Source organism: Ostrinia nubilalis, chromosome 28, assembly GCF_963855985.1.
Source record: "Ostrinia nubilalis chromosome 28, ilOstNubi1.1, whole genome shotgun sequence".
NCBI lineage: Eukaryota > Metazoa > Arthropoda > Insecta > Lepidoptera > Crambidae > Ostrinia > Ostrinia nubilalis.
Genome location: NC_087115.1, coordinates 4107516 through 4126392, shown reverse-complemented (window position 1 = coordinate 4126392; position 18877 = coordinate 4107516). Strand labels below are relative to the sequence as shown.

Genomic DNA, 18877 nt, shown 5'->3' with positions numbered 1-18877 from the left:
GAAATATGGTATAGATTATCAAGAAACCTTCTCACCTGTGGTTAGATACTCTACACTCAGGATGCTTTTGGCAGTAGCGGCAGAGTATAACCTTGATATTGAACATTGGGATGTAAAAACTGCATTCCTGAATGGTGATTTGGAAGAAACTGTGTATATGGAGCAGCCAGAATGTTTCAAGGTGAAAGGTAGTGAAGGAATGGTATATAAACTTAATAAGGCTGTTTATGGACTTAAACAGGCCTCCAAGTCTTGATGTATGACAAGATTACCAAGGTTTTATGCAACAAGCTGAAGTTCAGTCAATTGAATTCTGAGCCTTGTGTTTTCTCGAAGTCTGAAAATGGATTGATGATGATCATTGCATTGTATGTGGACGATCTAATTGTATTTTCATCTCCAGGTTTTCCAGACAGGGATAATATAAAGAAAGGATTGCAGGATGAATTCGAAATCACTGATCTAGGGCCAGCTCAACACATACTTGGGATGAAGTTGATGAGGAAAGATGATAAAATTTACCTCACTCAGTCAAACTATATACAGAAGGTATTGAAGAAGTTTCGAATGGAGGACTGTAAACCTATTGCAACACCCATGGAAACGGGACTGAAACTTTGCAAGGAACCTAAAGATGAGACCTACGACTACAGAGGTTTAATTGGTTCACTGATGTATGTGGCAGTTTGCACGAGACCTGATATAAGTCATGCCGTAAGCTACCTTAGTCAATTCAACGATTGCTTCGGAGAAAGTCACTGGAAAGCTGCGAAGAGAATTTTACGTTATTTGAAGGGTACTACTAATTTTGCTCTTGTGTTTTCTAGGTCGGGCATGGATATTTCAGCTTATGCTGATGCTGACTGGGCGTCAGACAACATGGACCGCAAGTCATACACAGGCTTTGTGTTTACTATTGGTAAGTCAGTCGTTACTTGGGAGAGTCGCAAGCAACGTACTGTTGCCTTGTCCAGTACTGAGGCGGAGTACATGGCGTTGTCTGACACATGTAAGGAAGCTCTATTTATTAGAAAGTTTATATGTGAGATTTTTGGTACCATGCCTAGAATAACAATTTACAATGACAATCAATCTGCTATAAAACTATGTAAAAACTATATGTTTCATTCTAGAACTAAGCATATTGATATTCGTCATCATTTTATTAAAGAAATTGTAAACAAAGGAATAGTTGAAATTAAATATTTGTCAACTGTTGTTATGTTAGCTGATGTGTTAACTAAAGCACTATGTAAAGAGAAACACAATAAGTTTGTGTGTCAATTGCTAACTTTAATTTAAGTTACTTAATGCTAACAATTGAATTAAAGCTAATTGTAACTTAAGTTTTTTTAAAAATGTTAACTTTATATTTGTGTTGTGTTTCTTTAGTGTTAAGTGTTTTATAAATGTATTTATTGTAAGTTTAGCTTGCGTTTAAGGGCCAGTGTTGGAAAGTTAGAAACTTTTTGGTTAAACGCAAGCATATTTGAATATTTGAATTTGGCACTCCGCTGTCAATGTAAGGTTTCCAGACTTCTGGATCAAACACTCGATCTCATGTAGTCTCTGTGTGCTGTATGTTCTAAAATAAATCCGTGGTAATCTTCGTGGTCTTTTCCTTCTTACGATCCAAACTCCAACAGGTGATAACATAGCTTATATGTTGCATTACATAATACAAAAGTCAATTTCTTAAGAAAGCTTAAGAATAACGAATAAAATAAAAATAAATGTTAAGCTCCATACAAAAAAAAAGGAAATTGTCAATAACTTATTAAATAATGACTTTATCAAGAAACCTTACATAACATAAAATATTTCTTTTTGGTAAAGGAACACATTGGCATATTTATTTTTTCAAAATTAGACACTTGATTTTTGAGCGACGCTAAGTCTATGAAGCTCTAATATCAGCCCACCGTGCGGCACTAGACCATGTTAACATGGGCATATAAATGGTATGGTGAAGTCAGAAAATTGATATCTTCATTTTAATTATTTTAATTTTTATACAAATCGGATTTCATAAAATTTATTTTGTATGAAAATAAAAAAAAAATTAAATGATGATATCAAATTTCTGACTTCACCATACCATTTATATGCCCATGTTAACATGGGGTAGTGTCGGCTCATATACCCATTTACCTAACACCCTGTATTGAGTTGAAATGACGCGTGACGTCACTTTTGAGTAAAAAATCTACTCAAGCGTGACGTAACGCGACATTTCAACTCGATGTAGCACTTTTATCATTTAATACGAGTCTAATATTTTATAATTATTCTATCTGACGGACAAATAATTGATGTTTTGTCTATAGTCCTTCGTAATCAATCACTCACATGTGCGGATCCCGTGGTATGCTCACGCGCATGTTTCTTTTTCTTCTTCTTGGGAGGCCGTATGACGACCATTATGCGTTTCTCGCTCGGAGTCAACCTTTTGTCAGCTTCCGCTTTCGTTTTGGCTCGCTCTTTCCATTCTGACCATATCTGGAAGTAAATAGTTATTATAGATCTAGCCCTAAACTCAGTCAGTGCCTGAGGTACGGGAGCAGCACGGGAGGGTGTTTTTGTGACGGTCAAACGTCAGCGAGACGTCAAATGTGCTTCAGACTTGTATTCTGTGTTATAAAAATCTTTGATTATTTCTAAACTATACACGATATTGAAAAACTGGTAACTGATCCTGAAAGTGCTACACAAGCTTTATCAAACGGTATCAATATAATAGGAAACTGGAAACATTTAATTTTCTGATAGATCCAGTTTATTCTGTAACCGATTATTGGTACCGTTTGAAAGAGCTCATGAAGCACTTTCAGGATCAGTAACCAGTTTTTCGATGTCTCGTAGTTCAGAAATAATCTAGTGAGATCACTTATCGTTTCCGCCCCGTAAAAACACACTAGCTTTTGCCCGCGGCTTCACCCGCGTGAAATTTCGTTTGTCACAGATCGTCATAAATTATAGCCTATATGTTATTCTGGGTTATAAACAATAATACTGTAAAGTTTCAACAAAATCCGTTCAGTAGTTTTTGCGTGAAAGAGTAACAAACATCCAGACATCCAAACTTTCGCATTTATAATATTAGTAGGATACCTCCTGCCAGTCCTCCGTGTCCTTCCTGCATCCTCCTTTAACACCGTTGAGTCGTGACGTCAACTCCTCCCACAATCTGTCGCCTCGCGATGGGTCTCTGCTCGACCAGTGGGCGGGGTCTCCGTTTCTGCAATATAATAGTCAAAATTAAACAATGTTACTAACTACCACCCACAAGGTGGACCGACGACCTCATAAAAGTAGCAGGAAGGCGCTGGATGCAGGCCGCTACCAATAAGTCATTGTGGAAATCATTGGGGGAGGCCTATGTTCAGCAGTGGACGTCCTATGGCTGAAATTATGAATAAGGCATGATTTCCACCAAGGCGGAGCGGAGCAGAGCGGAGAAGGAACGGGCCATCAAATTTTTCTATATATTTTGACAGCGGCGGCGGCGATAAGAAATAGAAATACGTTTATTTGACACGAAAATCCAAATGAACAAATAAAAGACGAGAAAAAAAATAAACACACATTTACATAAATAGTTGGTACTACATGTACTAGTAGACCCGCGACTTCGTACGCGTGGATCCCGTTTTACCCCCTTAGGGGTGGAGTTTCGTAAAATCCTTCTACATCATAACATCTACCTGCATGCCAAATTTCAGCTGGGCTCTACGTTGATAGATCACTATGTCAGTCAGTCAGTCAGTCACCTTTGAGTTATATGTATATGTATATTTAGATTTCGTGCCAAAAAGAGAAGTGAAGATAATGAAATCTGACTGATTACTCATAACACTTCTCTGCTCCGCTCTGACATGAAGAATTTCTTTAAGATATGAAACTTTTTCTTCTCAATTTTTGATTAAAAATGAGGTTTTATAACCCTTAACTCAGTCAGTGCTTAAGGTATAGAAGCGGCACAGGAAGATGTTTTTGGAACGTCAAACGTCAGCGAGACTTCAAATGTGCTTCAGTGGGTCTAGTCAAAACGCACTTTAAAATCGCAAACCAGTCGCAAACAAATAAACAAATCGCAAAAGAGGTCGATAACAAAAAAGGCTTAGCCAAACGGCAAAAAATCGAATCGCAAAGCCCTACCTATCGATAATCGAAAGACTTGATTGAAATTTCCCATACAAAGGCTTAGCCAACATGCATTTAAGACTCAATCTGTTAGATACTGAACGCAACATTTTCTACTATTATATTGGTAGAACTGTATTAGTGTTAATTTCTTTAATGTTTGTGTTGGTAACACTGCTCTGTCATCGCTCTTCCGTCGTACATTTTTACCGCAAAAATACATTGTTCTGTTTTATCCGCAAATAATCTTTTATTTAACTAAAGTAATCACAATTCAACATGGTAGCAGAGCGTAGTTGACCGAAAATAAGTGATTACTCGGAATAGTGAAGTAAAAGACCGAAATATAAAACGAAACAATCGAAGACAAAATCCACCGACGTGGCGTCATACCGAAGTGAGGTTATACGAAAACAAGAAAAAGTGAAAAATGTCTGGAAATACGGCATTTCACATCGATAAACTCCTTGGAAGGGAAAATTACGCTAATTGGAAGTTTGCAGTAAAGGCCTATCTCGAGCATGAAGACCTCTGGCACTGTATTCAAGATGAAAAAGTCGATCCCGCCAAAGACGTCAAAGCAAGATCAAAGTTGATTTTATTAGTGGACGCTATCAACTACGTTCATATTCAGGACGCGAGAACTTCGAAGGAAGTCTGGTCAAACCTGGAACGTGCCTTTGACGATAATGGATTGTCACGAAAAGTTTCATTGTTGAAAGATCTAATTACAACAACTTTGGATTCCTCCAAGAGTGTCGAAGACTATGTAAACAAGATCATGACGTCAGCTCATAAATTGAGGAATATAGGATTTTCGGTAGATGACGAATGGCTGGGCACATTAATGCTTGCGGGTTTGCCGGACATGTACAAACCCATGATAATGGCCATAGAGAGCTCCGGAGTAAAAATATGTGCAGACAATATCAAAACTAAACTTCTACAAGAGGTTCCGAGTTCCGAAACATCTGCATTTTACTCAATAAAGAAGAAAGCACCCGAGAACAATGCAAAACCAAAGGGGCCACGGTGCTTCAACTGCAATAAATTTGGTCACCTAAGTAGAAATTGTCGTGCTCCGAAGAAAACAACAACCAAAAGTGAAGACAAAGGATTTGTAGCAGCATTCTCCGCCTGTACGAATGCTACACATTATGATAAGTGGTATGTGGACTCCGGTGCCTCGATGCACATGACTAACCGCTCCGACTGGATGTATGATATGAGAAGTCCTCCTGTGTCTACCATCACTGTGGCTAACAATACTCCACTATCTGTAAAAGGAATTGGGAAGGTTAACTTAATATTACATGGTAATACTGAAAACAGAATACAGGTAAGAGATGTTTTATACATACCTGAACTTGCTGGAAACTTGTTGTCTGTCAGTTCAATAGTCAACAATAATTGTAAAGTTAACTTCACCAAGAAGAATTGTGAGATTTTAAATAGTAAAGGAGAAATTGTCTGTGTAGCTAAATTAGAAAACAACTTGTATGCACTGAATGTTTGCAGAGAAATAAATGCTAACTTGAGTATTTCTGATATTTCAAATGATGTTGTCCTGTGGCACCGACGCATGGGACATTTGAATTTTACAGATGTAAACAAACTGCCGGAATGTACTGAGGGAGTGAGCTTGACTTCAGAAAAGGTTAAGTTACCAGTGACCTGCACTACCTGCCTAGAGGGAAAGCAATCGAGACAACCTTTCAACCATGTCGGATCCAGAGCCTCGGAACTACTAGAGGTGATACATTCTGATTTATGTGGTCCGATGGAGACTCCGTCCCTAGGAGGTATGAGATATTTTATTATTTTTGTGGATGATCACTCAAGACTAGTGCATGTGTACTTCCTCAAAGACAAGCTCAGCATCCTAAATGCATTCAAAGATTTTCATAAGAAAGTAGAGAATGAATGTAGTAAGAGAATTAAAATCATACGCACAGACAATGGTTTAGAGTACTGTAACAAAGAGTTCGACAACTATTTGAGTCAGCACGGTATACAACACCAGACTAGTACACCTTATTCACCACAACAAAATGGCCTTGCGGAGCGTATGAACCGCACACTTGTGGAGAGAGCGAAGTGCATGTTGATAGATGCTAACTTACCCAAACCATTCTGGGCTGAAGCGACAGCCACTGCAGCATACATAATTAACCGGTCGCCTACTACATCTCTAAATAAAAGAACACCTTATGAACTGTGGTCAGGTAAATTGCCAGATTTGTCCAACATGAGGATCTTTGGTTCCGAAGTCATGATGCAAATTCCCAAAGAGAAAAGGAAGAAGTGGGACCCGAAATCGCGACGAATGATATTCGTAGGGTATTGTGACAACACCAAAGGATACCGTCTTGCTGAACCTGTAACAAACAGAATTATGAAAAGTCGAGATGTTGAATTTTTGGAGAATGTTAAGAAAAATAGTAATATTTACTTACCGTGTGTCAACAGCTCCACCGACGCGCCGCCAACATCCTCGCCCGCAGCAGCCGCACCTGAACCTGAAACAGAGACACAATCACAACAATCTCAAGCTCCCGTCACTACTGAAACAAATATTAGTGAAAGCTCCGATGAATATGAGACCGATGTTGGTGAAGATGATGTTTATGTTCCGCCACCGAGATCAACGAGAGACTTACCACGTAGCACCATGACCTTACGACCAAGAAACAAGCCTGGAATGAGAGACGGCTCACCTACCTATTTTTGTCCTGTTGAAAACCACCGAGATCCAACTTCAGTAAAGGAAGCTCTATCCTCTGTAAATGCTGAAAAATGGAAAATTGCAATGGATGAAGAATTTCAGTCACTTCTGAGAAACAACACTTGGATTTTGACAGACTTACCTCCAGGAAAGAAAGCTCTTCCCTGCAAATGGGTTTTCAAGATCAAAACCGATGAGACCGGAGCAGTCAGCAGGTATAAAGCCAGACTTGTAGTTAAGGGGTACGCACAGAAAAAGGGAGTCGACTACAATGAGATATACTCACCGGTAGTACGATACACATCCATCCGTTATTTGATTGCATTGGCCGCAAAATATGACTTGGACATAGATCACATGGATGCCATAACAGCATTTTTGCAAGGAGATCTGGAAAATGAAATTTATATGGTCCAACCTGAAACATATGAAGAAGGAAGCAAAGTATGCTTGTTACAAAAATCATTGTATGGTTTGAAGCAGGCCAGCCGGCAATGGAATGTAAAACTGGATGGAGTATTACAGAATATTGGGCTCACTAGATCTAAGATTGACCCATGCATTTATTACTGCATAAAACAACAAACTATGATATTTGTTGCCGTGTGGGTTGATGACCTTATAATTTTCTCCAATAATAAAGACTTGAAGACGGACATAAAGGAGAAATTACAGAAGGAATTTCACATGAAAGATCTGGGAGAAGCAAAACAATTTATTGGATTGAATATAAGCCGAAATCGTAAGGAAGGAATTATACAGCTAGATCAAGAACATTATATCAAGGAAACTTTAGATTGTTTTGGCATGTCAGAGTCAAAACCTGTAAAAACACCAATAGAGGTAAATGCGAAATTTGATGCTAATGACCCAGAGAAGGATGAGAACATTCCGTATCGACAAGCCGTGGGATGCTTACTGTACATAGCACAGGCAACAAGACCAGATATCGGATTTGCTGTGAACAAACTTAGTCGATATGTCAGTAATCCTGGTCGGCAGCACTGGCTCGGTATTAAGAGAATAATGAGATACCTACAAGGCACAAAAGACATAAAGTTGTGCTATAGCAAAGATGTCTCAAACGAGATAAGAGGCTATTGTGATTCGGACTGGGCTAGCAGTCCCGAGGACAGAAGGTCCTGCACCGGCTATATATTTCTTTTTCAGAACGGCGCCGTTGCATGGAACTCCTGCAAGCAGTCTACGGTTGCTCTGTCTACAGCCGAGGCAGAGTACATGGCGATGGCTGCGGCAACGCAAGAGGCATTGTGGCTCCGCCAGCTGCAACGCGAACTAGGCCTGCAAGAAGACTGTCCCCTGCCTATACACTGCGATAACCAAAGTGCAATTCGTTTAGCTTCTACCGATTGTTATAAGCCTAGAACTAAGCATATTGACATCAGATTTCATTTTTTAAGAGATAATCGGCCGAATACTGAAACACTACTCAAATCTGTCACTCAGCTGACGGGCTCCTAAATTTAAGTATCCTTCAATTTTAAATGGTATTCTCAAACGCCACTCAACGGATTTGAAGCCGTGATCAGCTAAGCAGCTCTCAAATGTTTACCTACTGGCAACATTTACCAAAAAAAAGTATGTTTTCATTTACACAAATGATAACTTTACGTTTTTTATCCATTACACGCAGCATCGTTTGGTTATGTATTGTCTTATATGGAAATATACTCAATCATCTTAACATAGAACAGTTTATTTTTAGTTTTTAATATAAATAAATCTCGTTTTATCATATAAAAAAATTAATGCTTGCATTTTTATTTAATTAAAGAAATAATTTTAAAGGTGATACTTTTTATTGTTGAAATCTATTAAGTGGCGATCGTGGACCGAAACGTAACCACAATTGACATTTATCATTGTTGACAGAGTATCAAATTGACAAATCAACAACTCTTGGAAATGCTGCTATGCGATGTCCCCATATTCCTAAGAAATAGGCATGTTTATGTAAAGCGATTTCATAGTAGCTATTTTGGTTGTTACTTTGTGCACTAGTACGATGCACAGTTGGCTGTTCGATGTGGAAGATATCACCTAGTACACGTTCATAACTTCCCGTTGCGTAGAACAGTAGGGCTATAATAAGTATTTGGTCCACTGGTTGTATGGCGTTTGGTGAGGGGTTTCAAAGAGCTTCCAAATTATGAATCCAGAAACAACACCGTTTCTTTAGAGACGAGGAACCTCGCTCGGAATTGCATGTCATTATAATAATATTTTTCAATAGCGTTCAGCCTTATTGCGTTCCTGCGATTAGATCTAGGTATTTCCTCGAGGCTCGAAAGAAATGATATCACGATGACACACATTATTTACCACTATTTAGTTCGATTTAGGTATAAGAATAGGATTTAAGATACCGCGCAAGCACTCTCAAATTTAACAGCTGCTTAAGACGATTTGACAGTTGTTTGAGTAATGCTTAGCGTTGAATGGCGTTTCAGTATGCGAAAATTCATTTGAGTGGCGTTTGATTGCAACTTAATTTGAGAGGTGCTTAAAAATTGAGAACTGCTCAGATATTGTTTTGAGTATGCGAAATGTAAGTTTAGGAGCTGCTTAACTATTTGAGAAGCCGTCAAATATTTAAATGGCGTTTCAGTATTCGGCCGAATGTTAACTGTAAAAATGTAACTTTTGTTTATTGTAAAGGTAGTGATATGGTAGCCGATATTTTAACGAAGGGGACTACGTCAGACAAACACTATTATTGTATAGAGAAAATGGGTTTGCATTCTAGAGGGGGTGTTAGATACTGAACGCAACATTTTCTACTATTATATTGGTAGAACTGTATTAGTGTTAATTTCTTTAATGTTTGTGTTGGTAACACTGCTGTCATCGCTCTTCCGTCGTACATTTTTACCGCAAAAATACATTGTTCTGTTTTATCCGCAAATAATCTTTTATTTAACTAAAGTAATCACAATTCAACACAATCAAAATCGAATCGAATCGCAACACCCGCCATTTTCATTGCGATTACTTAAACCCCGGTGATAAGCTTCGATTATATCGAAAACCAATAGGGTGAGTTGCACCACCTAACTTTGACCGTAACTATGACGTTAACCGGTGTTTTTTGTATGGAGTTTGACAGATTTTAGACGTTTGTCAAAGTTAAACTAAGATGGTGCAACCCACCCTAAGGCTGTTTTGACAAATCCGTATCGCGATGTCGTTTTGACAGCTAGTTTGACAGCGAAGCATAGACGTAAACAGAGAGCAGAAAGAAGGAAGAAACTAATAAAAAAAAAAGATAAAAAAAGTAAAAACAATCGCAAAGTCTTTAATTTAACTTTTATTCCATTTTGAATGAACTTTTATATCACCGCGTCGTTGGTGGTTCAATGTGCATTTTGGCTGCCATTTTCCGATCGAATCGAATTACTGGTGACGCGGCGACTGACATTAGTGAAAACTTCCTATTGGTTTGCGATGGCATTTTGACTAGACCCACAGATTTGTGTGCTCTGTCATGTCATTTATATCAATGTCACCGCTCTCTGGCCGCTCCTATACCTCCGGCACTGAATGAGTTAAGCACTAGGTCTATAAAATAACACATACCTTTCCATGTAAGCCAACATCGAGGCGAGCTGATGGATAGTCGGTCGCTGGGAAGCCGGATCTTGGTTCTGCCTGATAACAAATAAAAACATGGTCTTAAAACACTCCACTATCTTATGCTTCAACCACGCCAACGCCGGCGCGATCATAGGGAAATGACAGGTCGCGTGAACTTTCATCGGTCGCGCGACCTGTCATTGGTCGAAGGTGGGTCGGTCGAACGGTGGTGGTCGAACATTGGTCGGAAGTGTGGGAGACGAATCGCACGTCTCCTCACATTAATTTATCGGAAGTAGGCTTTGAATAAACAAATATACAGGACAGACAGGACAAATAAACCCCGTTAACGCCAATTTGAGCTTATAATGGGGAATAATGATCTAAAAAGTTCATTAATATTATTAGGATTTTATTTTTAACGTAATGGGGATTAATTAACTTTTTAGTTGACGGGGATTGTCAACGGAGAATAGTGGAATAAGCCGTTTGGCGGGAGGTTACACAAACTTCGTGGATGTATAGGTAAGGTCATTTTGAGAATACAAGTTCGCCCATTTGACCCTAAGTGAGCTACTTTTTTTTTAATTGTCATTTTTGTCTTTATCAATTTTTTACCGAAATTTGACTTGAAAACTACTTCAATTTTTTTATTTCATATTAATAACTCAGTTTTGACCTTAAATCATTCTTGTCATTTATGTCTGCATAAGTCACATTGATTAAACGCGTCAACTGTCAAACGTGCAAAATTGTTAACTATCCATTTTCGTTTTTGCTCTCGCTGTCATCAAATGGTGATTCTTTGCGATAGAACGAGACGACATGACCGGCAATGGGTAGCACTGTTGCGGATAGTACCTAGTCGTTAAAATTTCTAAAATAATTGTATTTTCTGCAACAAGTCAAACAAGACTCACTCTGTTTGACCTTCGCTTATGATGACTTCAGAGTCCACTTCCATCGCTTCTGCCGCTTCTGACAGATTCCCCAACTCGTCTTCATCCTGCCCAGCATTCGAAGACTGACTGCTTTCCTGAAATAATCACAAAAAGAGCGATGAATATTTTTCATTAATTCTATAGTCCGGTCCCTGAGCATGTAGAATTTTGTCCAATGACCCCAAGCTACCCATCCTTATGTTGCTGTCGCGCTCGCACACTCACTGCGGGCGCCCGTCGCACAGTCGCGACAGCAATATAATTACGCGTGAGCGATAAGGATGGGTAGCTTGGGGTCATTGGACAAAATTGTACGTGCTCCGCGACCAGACTTTATTTATTTTGATTATTTTGACAATGGAGAAGTTTCGTGATGGTCACTGAATGGGATTAAAATAATAATATAAGCGAAACTAAAAACACGGTCAAGTTTTTTTTTAATCCATCAAGAAATGGCTAAGAAATTAATTATTTAAATTACCTACATTATTTTCGCCAGTGGAAATGGATCGGGCGGAGCGGAGTGAATTTCTCCGCTCAGATCAAGCGAGAGGAGAGATATTTTGGTTGGAGCGGAGATACTGATGTCGGGCGGAGCGGAGATGTTAGGCGGAGCGGAGATGCTGGTCGAAGCGGAGAGGTGTCTGGCGGACCGGAGATATGTTGAGCGGAGCGGAGATGTCAGGCAGAGCGGAGATACCTTTTCCTTGCGGTTCGCACACTAGAAAACTCTCACAAGTCATATCTCCGCTACGCTCCTCTCCGCTTCAGTGAACTCACATCGAACTCGGTCACTTCGACGTGCACATAAGGCTCGTCGCTCTTCAGGTTCATGATGTGGTGGACTCTCTTCTGCAACGCTGTGAGAGACACGCCAGCCTTCTTCCCGTGGCGGCGGATGGCGGCCACTTTCTTCCTCGTCTTGCTTTTCCAGTCTGTCCATACCTGAAGAGAATTAAGATAATCTACACTTATAATAAATCTGTAGAGGTCAATTCTGTACATGAAATATATTTTCAAAATAACTATCAGGGGGTGATTAGTGATCGATACTGATGCCAAAATTGCAATCAGTAACAATTTTGTCTGTCTGTATGTTCCTTATAGAAACAAAAACTACTCGACGGATTTTGACGAAACTTGGTACAATTATTCTTCATACTCCTGGGCAGGTTATAGTATACTTAGGAATTCCCACGGGAATTCCGGGAATTAGCGGGAAAATCCTTTTGTATGAAATTAGACGCTTGAAATTTGGCATGCAGGTACCTTAGTAAACTTAAAGCTTAGTTACAACAGGATATTGCAAAATTCCCACGGGAACGGGAGTTAGCGGGAAAAAACATTTGTATGAAAAAATCTAAACCACGTAAGATAGATGAAGGGTGTAAAACGGGATCGACGCGTACGAAGTCGCGGGCGGCCGCTAGTATAAAATAAAAAGAAAGCACTTTTATTATAAGCAATATGGTATTTATCAATTGGATAGTTGACACAATAAACAATAATTCCAAAACACAGCTTTTATTTTTTAGTTATACAGTGTGAGTCTTGGTAAAGTGCACATATGAAAATAGGTGAAACTAGACCTATTTTTATCGACAAAAAAAGGGTAAAAAAATATCTTTTTTTTTTATAGATTTTTTTTTCTTTCAATTACTTATTGTAAAGAAAACGTAATAACTTTTAAACTAAAAGGTAGGTATATCCTGAAAAAAAAAATGCTAAATAACAGGTGATACTAAAAAAATACATAAAATATCCAGAAAATGCCAACAAATAAAAAAAAATGATACTTTTTGAAAAAAATCTAATTTTAAATTCGTGTTTTTTTGGTTATTTGATAAATTTCTCCAAAAAATGCCCCTATAACAGGTAGTTTTTATTACGTTGTATTATTCTCTACACATAAACAAATAGTTCGTTTGCTCCAACCAAAAGTTGCACACTTCTGGACAAAAGCCTATGTATTCTTTAGTCAGCCGTTTGGTGTAGTGGTTCGAAACGGACTACTATTCCGGAGATAGCGGGTTCGATTCCCGCACAGTACAAACATTTGTGTGCATGAACATATTTGTTTGTATTGGACTGGGTGTTTTCTATGTATAATATGTATGTATGTATTTACAAAAAAAAAAGTATTTAAGTATGTTTATATCCGTTGTCTAGTACCCATAGTACAAGCTTTGCTTAGTTTGGGACTAGAAGCGCAGTGTAAAATGTCCAAGGATATTTATTTATTATTTATTTGTTATTTATTTATTATTCTATTTTATTCTAGATCTAGAACATCTGGGGGCACGGCAGTGCCCCCGCCAAGTCGAGCGCGAAGCAAACACTGCCGTACCATCCTTTACTGGAACCATTTCGCCGCATTTTCAGGCCCCTATTTGAGAACCTCTAGATAAGACCAGAACGCAGAAATTTTCGTCATCTAGTAAGCTATAATCACATACTTAAAATCCAAAATTTCAAGTCTGTAGGTCATTTGGTTCCGAAGTTAAGCAAAAGCAAAGTTTCACATTTACGACACTCACTCACTGATGATCATCAAAATAGAACTAGTACTTCCCATAAACTCAGAGAGCTGAAATTTGGTACAGAGTTAGGGTTTAATGGCCACATAAAGGGAAAACTATAAAAACTAGGAAAATCGAAGATCTGGAGTAACACCACATTCATAATCAATCACCGTGGTGTTCGCCTGTATCGCTCACCGCTAGATGGCGCTAGCACTAGCAAGCGGTGTCCATTTTTTTTTCTTTTCTAAAGCCCCCCGTAGATTAAGTTGAATGTTGTGTAATTTGCATTTCGTTGATTTCGTTTATTATATTGTAAGGTTCGCTACGGTTATGTTATTAAAACAATTCTGAATCGTTGTCCATTTTAAAGGTCGTTGAGTTTATTTGTGTTAAATATCGTAAAAAAATGTCAATAAAACGACGACGGTAAATAATTTTGCCACTTTCTACAAAAAGAAGTGAAATCCCACCAAAAACATTCTGTAAAAAACTAGCCAAGTCTCGATGGAGCTGCTTGTTTATCTCTAATAATTACCTTTTTAAAAAAATAAAACCGACTTCAAATGCGTGAACACAAAAAAAACTAAAAATTAAAAATATTGCGTATAAAAAAGTTCATCCCCAATTTTCCACCCTTAGGGGTGAAATATTTTCTTCAAATTCGCATGAAACCCCCCTTTTGATAATACCTATTCAACAAAAAAATAATCGTTCAAATTGATTTATAATCGGCGGAGATATTGCGTATAAAAAAGTTCATCCCCAATTTTCCACCCTTGGGGGTTGTTTTTTCTATTATTAAATTTAAATGGGACCACCCTTGAGGTATTACCTATACGCCGAAAAAAGATTTGTTCAGGAGTTATCGCGTAACAAACATAGAAAAAAAAAAAAAAACATACGGGTCGAATTGAGAACCTCCTCCTTTTTTGAAGTCGGTTGAAAAGTAATGAAATCTAGACAAAAACGTGCCAAGTCTATGGTTCCTTACTGCAATTTCTTTATTATTATAGTTGATGTTGTGTGACTTGGCCGTTGAAGGGTGACAAAACCAGGTGCTCCATGACACCATTGCACCAATCTGTCGCCAGAACCGCTAACCATTGACGATGGAAAATTGCCACTTGGAAAACGTTGATTCAACAATAACCAGTCAATTGTAGGTTTAATAAAGCTGCGTATTTCAACAATACTTATGTATGATTATCTTAATAAAGATTGTTCAACGGCCAAGTCACACAACATCAACTATAATAATAAAGAAATTGCAGTAAGGAACCATAGACTTGGCACGTTTTTGTCTAGATTTCATTACTTTTTAGAGATAAACAAGCAGCTCCATCGAGACTTGGCTAGTTTTTTACAGAATGTTTTTGGTGGGATTCAACTTACCCGTTTCCACTTCTCCACGTGTTTGCTGCCCCCGCGGCAGTTGTTCAAGGTGTCTGCTAGTTCTGCCCACAGCTGGTCACCTTGCCCACGCTCTAAGCTTGCCCAGTAGTTGGGATGACCGTGACTGTGCATACAAAACTTATTAAAGTCTATCAGGTTTTGATTCGATTCGATTCCAATTAATATTAATAATCTAGAGTGGGACGACCTCCCACTAGGTGGACCGACGATCTGGTGAAGGTCGCGGGAGGTGCCTGGATGCGGGCGGCGCAGGACCGGTCTTTGTGGCAATCCTTGGGGAAGGCCTTTGTCCAGCAGTGGACGTCATTTGGCTGAAACGAACGACCGATTAATAATCTGAAAAGTTTGTTTTTAACCGACTTCAATAAAAGGAGGAGGTTCTCAATTCGGTTGGTATAATTTTTAAAAATATTTTTGTGTTGGATAGCCCATTTATCGAGGAAGGCTTTAGGCTATACAGGGTGTTAGGTAAATGGGTATATGAGCCGACACTAGCCCATGTTAACATGGTCATATAAATGGTATGGTGAAGTCAGAAATTTGATATCATCATTTTATTTTTTTATTTTCATACAAAATAAATTTTATAAATTCCGATTTGTATGAAAATTAAAATTCACGCGTACGAAGTCGCGGGCACAGCTAGTATAGTTCTTGCAACTCACGAAGGCGAGTGAGCTTTACTTGTGTGTACGTGTACATGCACATAACGATAGTGTAATGTCTATCAAAAATTGAAAAACGAACAGTAGCGAGCCACCACACGTGTAAAGCGCACTCGCCTTCGTGAATTGATTTTGACACCATTCCTTAATAATTCGAAATTACAACTTTTCTAAAAATACACTTCATTCTAGTCTTTAAAACTTAATTAATTTTAAATTACCTGTAAATTACGATTTTTAGTCGCATTGTAATTGAAAAAAGTAGTTTATTTGAGTTGACAAAATAGTGACGTCACTTGTGAGTTTTATGAGTTTTTTTTATACAAAATCTATGGGAGGGTTTCGTTTTGACAGTTTTAAAAAGTACGTCAATTGGTTGGTGGTGTCAACACGTCTATTGTAACAACTAAAGCCTGGTCCGTGAGCACGTAGATTCCCGTCCAATGACCCCAAGCTACCCATCCTTATCGCTCGCGCGTAATTATGTTGCTGTCGCGACTGTGCGACGCGCGCCCGCAGTGAGTGTGCGAGTAGCTTGGGGTCATTGGACGGGATTCTACGTGCTCACGGACCAGGCTTTATACATAAATATTGCAACAACTATACACAAAATCCGTCACTTTTTCTTCGTTTAGAGGATGTTGTCAGTCGCAACCGACGCGACTACTCAAGACTACGGATGCCCCCCTCAAATTCAGCTCTTATGAGTAAAAGTATATTATGTATGGCACCTAGAATTTACAATAACATCCCCTTAACAATAAAAAAATTAGAATTGTATGAATTTAAAATTAAGGTTAGTAATTTAAAAATGTTATTATAATCTGACGGACTTCCTAAGTGACAAATTTTGATTTACTTCTTAATATTTTTTCCATTTAATCTGATTATGCAACATTGACTTTAACTTTAATTTGATTTGATTGATTATGCAGTATTATTGTAATTGATTTTTTTTTAAATTTAATTTGTACACCGCAAAGGTACGACATGTTTATACCATTTTAAATGCTGACTTAACACCTTATGTACACATGTTTGAACAAATAAATGTATCTTTATCTTTATCTTTACAAATATAACACTTACGTCCCAAAAAATTTGAGCATCTCAGTGTGTTGTTGCACCGTGGTCCTTGTGTATTTCGGCCTCCTTCTTTTTCCCCTTTCATTATAACTAAAACAAAAATTAAACTTTTCATTAAAAGCCCGAACACCTTATTTTTACACCAAAACACAGCAAATGTTCGTGAAGCGTTTGACTTGCGTTTGAGAAAAAGTAGCTTTCTGCCAGCTTTTGCGTAAAGGCGCAGTTGCGCTCCGTTTACGTTACAGCTTCGGTTGAACTAGCTGACAAAGCGACACTGATTTTCGTTCGTCGCGTTGCAGTTGAAAATATTTAGCGAAATCTATGACACTGTCAGGAGGGCGCTACTATTAATGCTGGATTATTAGTTCCGATTATTGCCACGTTGGACAAGCATAATTGTGACATTAGCGGGAGGGCGCTACTATAGTTCCAAAATACTGAACTGTCCTATCCATGACATTGACAGCGGGGCGCCACCGTCAATACCGGATCGCTGGTTCCGATTTTTGCCATGTTGGAAACCATATAGTTGAACGATGGTAGCGCCCCCCTGTCATTGAGTTTGGTGGGACAGTTCAGCGTGGGTCATCTATATCACTGTTAGTTTTTGATTTTTGACACTTGACGTTTCAAAATCGTTGGACTATACCACAGATCACAGAAACTAAAGGGAGAAAAAGGGGCGGGGCCAGTGTCGCAGCAATATGCCCAAAAACAGAACACATTGTTCGCGACAGCAATGATGACAGCAGCGACGTCATAATGTAAACAGTTTACATTGCTTGCGTAGAACTAAAGATTATTCGAACGTTGAGTACTGATACCGCAGTGGATAATGAGTACATATTTTGATTACTTTGTGTGTGTGAATTTCTAATGCGACACTGAGTTTCGAACTCAGCGCATTAGTTGGCATCTCTCTATACCTCTATGGACTACACTCACTTTGGGCTGTCGTCGTCAGAACTATCGCTGTCTTCCTCGGACTCCATTTCTTCCTCAGAGAGCTCCATGTAAAGCTCAGTGGTAACCACGTCCGATTGTGACTCTTGCGGTGACTGCGGTGTAATCTGAAATTGCAACAGAATTATCAAAATATGATCAGTTGTTTAGGCGGCTGTGAATAATTCTGAAATAAACCATTAATTTGTCACCATCGCTTAGGGTCTTAGCGCTTAGGGTCTTAGCGCTTAGGGTCTTGGGTCGGGGGCCCCCTCGGGTCATGGCCCCCTCGGGTCGTGGCCCCCTCGGGTCGGGGGCCCGTGGCATTTTGGTAGCCCTGTCACCCTATAAATCCACCTCTATATGTCCCTATAACTTACCCCCGGGACAAACTGTACCATCACTGGTTGGGTTATTGGCGGTCCAAGGTTCGATTCCCAAAGGAGGCAAAACTTGGTGCTAGGACTGCTTCTAACTATACTATCACCTAGCTTGCTTGCTACTATCGTCTTACCCGAGTCTGTCGCCATAACAACAATGCGATGGAAGCCCTAATCTTCTAAAAAATACTTAAGGTGGATTCATATTTGTGTAGCGCTTAACTGAGTCAGTTCCAGAGGTATGACAGCGACACGGGATGGTGTTTTGTGACGTCAAACGTCAGCGAGACTTCAGACTTGTATTCTATGTCACTGACTCACGAATGTTTGAAGACGCGTCCCAGCAATGTTTGATCTCGGTCGCGCGGGGTGCGGGGAGTTTGAGCCGAGCAATCCGTACGGCATTACTGTAGTGTGCGTGTGCACTCATGGATATTAGCGTGTACCGATAACACTCAAACAT

At 39.0% G+C, this 18877-nt stretch overlaps 1 protein-coding gene and 1 long non-coding RNA gene across 2 annotated transcripts in view; one reads left to right on the top strand and one right to left on the bottom strand.

The window, feature by feature from the left end:
* LOC135085395 (uncharacterized) overlaps positions 1-18877 on the bottom strand; it is a 61016-nt gene that overhangs the window by 2694 nt on the left and 39445 nt on the right. The window contains exons 31-38 of the mRNA XM_063980178.1: positions 18038-18162; positions 17093-17179; positions 15318-15441; positions 12184-12348; positions 11383-11498; positions 10466-10537; positions 3112-3238; positions 2350-2499 (exon numbers count right to left, since the gene is read on the bottom strand). Coding sequence (XP_063836248.1) covers positions 2350-2499; positions 3112-3238; positions 10466-10537; positions 11383-11498; positions 12184-12348; positions 15318-15441; positions 17093-17179; positions 18038-18162 — 966 coding nt within the window. The remainder of the gene's footprint in view (positions 1-2349; positions 2500-3111; positions 3239-10465; positions 10538-11382; positions 11499-12183; positions 12349-15317; positions 15442-17092; positions 17180-18037; positions 18163-18877) is intronic.
* Positions 268-1609, top strand: LOC135085263 (uncharacterized). Its single transcript, XR_010260052.1, has 2 exons — positions 268-714; positions 828-1609. It is a non-coding gene; the product is annotated as an uncharacterized LOC135085263 (long non-coding RNA).